Source organism: Phaethon lepturus, unplaced genomic scaffold (genome assembly GCF_000687285.1).
Source record: "Phaethon lepturus isolate BGI_N335 unplaced genomic scaffold, ASM68728v1 scaffold49396, whole genome shotgun sequence".
Lineage (NCBI taxonomy): Eukaryota > Metazoa > Chordata > Aves > Phaethontiformes > Phaethontidae > Phaethon > Phaethon lepturus.
The window spans coordinates 1-1,913 of NW_010546473.1; the positions used below are offsets into that span (position 1 = coordinate 1).

The following is a 1,913-nucleotide window of genomic DNA, read 5'->3' on the forward strand; positions in this document are numbered from 1 at the left end:
CGTTGGGGGGGGTGTACCAACGTAGGTCCGCTTTATTTTCTGTTTTTTTAAAGGAAGTGTTAGACTTGAGCTTCACTGACGTATTTAGAAACTGTTGGCATGTGTGGTCGGCTTGAGAGTTTCGCAGTGGTCTTGCCACTGAGCAGAAAAGGAGCCAACAAAGCAATAAGCAGTGGGCCCCGTGCTGGTGCCTGCAAGTGTCTTCTGCAAAGTGCTGCCACCTGTGGCTGCAATGCTGAGTGGAGTACCACACTCTGCAGTTCTTAGAACTTCCAGCTGCTTTCTCTGTTTTGCTGTGAAGTACATCTCTCCTTAATTGCATCTTTTCCAAGCAGTTCCACCTGTGGGAGTTTCCAAAGCCTGTTCATCGTGTGTAAGGACTGCTGATGTCAAGGAAGCGTGTACACAGTGTGACCGGTTTGTGTGCCAGAACTGCAGCAGGCTCTGCAGCTGCTGTAATGCAGTTACCTGTTCTTTGTGCTCCACTATTGAGTAAGTGCCTTCTGAATTTTTAAGCTTATTATTTTAATTATAAATGCCCTGAAGATTTGGTGTAGCATATGAAGACCCAACAAGATATCTCACTCATCCGTGTAAAGGACTTGAATTCTTGTTGCTTTAGCAGCAGTCTGAAATGTCTGAAAACTGTCTCAAATGTGGAAAATAGAATGCCTGTGTGAAGTAATCTAATCGGTCTTAGTCCAAGTCTAGTTTAACTTCTTATTTAAATGCTCTAAGAGGCAAAAATTCCTCTTGCTTTCCCACCAGCAATATAGTATGCTGGCCAATGGCCAATGAATGCACTCTCAAGGAGTAATCATAAGATTTTGCTGTCACTGTTAAAAGTTCTAGGATACAAAGAAATATTGAGAGTCTTGTGTGGAAATAGGATGGCATTCTTTGTTATGTTCCAAAAACAGTAGACACACTGACTTTGTTGCTTTTGGTTTTCTTTTTTTTTTTCTCCTAGTTATGGTGATGTGGGAGAACAAGTTCTCTGCAATGGTTGTTCAATATTTCAAGTCTGAAACTTGATGAAACAGCCCTTATGGCTAAGATGTCCTTAAATTTCATGAAGTCTTCTCCTTACGGCTGGTCAATTAATCCTTTTAGCATGTGAATTAATTATGGGATTTCTATGTTTTATATCTTTATATTGTACTTTTTAATATTGTAGCTAAATAAACATTTATATTTTGAGGATTTCTAGATTATTTTGACTCAACTTTCTGCTTTGTCTCTAGCTGTGATATGCCTGTCATGGAAAGGGCCACTTTGTGCTCTTACCTGGTGTTCCTTATGTGGTACAAAATTCAAAATATCCATTCAGTGTCTCTCCACTTGTTACTTGTGTCAGGGCACCCTTTGTGGGATCAGAATAAATCAGAATAGCTCCTTGTGTACTTTCAGGTGAGCGTAAATCTAGTCTAGACACACAGCCTTTTGTTTGTGAGCTAACTAGGGAAATAGCTCAAGCCTGAAAGCTTTTCCAAGTAGAGAATTTGCTGATTTCTGGTTAACTTTTTTCTAAAGTCACAAGCATCTTATGGTTGCTGACAGTTTCAACGGCTTTAATTGTTATTTCCATGATAAATGTGATAGAGCAATGGTATACCAGGCTTTGGGCAAAAAAGCTTTTCTCAATAGTTTAAGTATCAAAGACTAATTTTCCTGTACCTTCCTTGCAAGGTTGTTTTCTTGGAAAGCAGCTTATTTGTATAAATAAATTATGTGCACTGTGAACTTCATATTGTCCTGAATACCCACTCAAAAACAGCTCATGAAGTGGTCTGAAAAATGGTCAGCATTCAAGTGTACATTTCCACTAACAAGCTCATTCCCGTTTTCCTTTCATATCACTGCAGAGACCAGTTTGCTTAATATTGCTTGTGCTGTAGGAGTCAGACTATCAT

At 39.4% G+C, this 1,913-nt stretch overlaps 1 protein-coding gene across 1 annotated transcript; it reads left to right on the forward strand.

Annotated features, from left to right (window-relative positions):
• Nucleotides 1–335: 335 nt before the first annotated feature.
• Nucleotides 336–1,208, forward strand: SIVA1 (SIVA1, apoptosis-inducing factor; the record flags this gene model as incomplete). The annotated part of the gene is made up of 2 exons (XM_010289304.1): nucleotides 336–492; nucleotides 971–1,208. Coding segments are annotated over 2 exons (215 nt in total), but the record flags the coding sequence as incomplete, so codon positions are not given.
• Nucleotides 1,209–1,913: the final 705 nt, after the last annotated feature.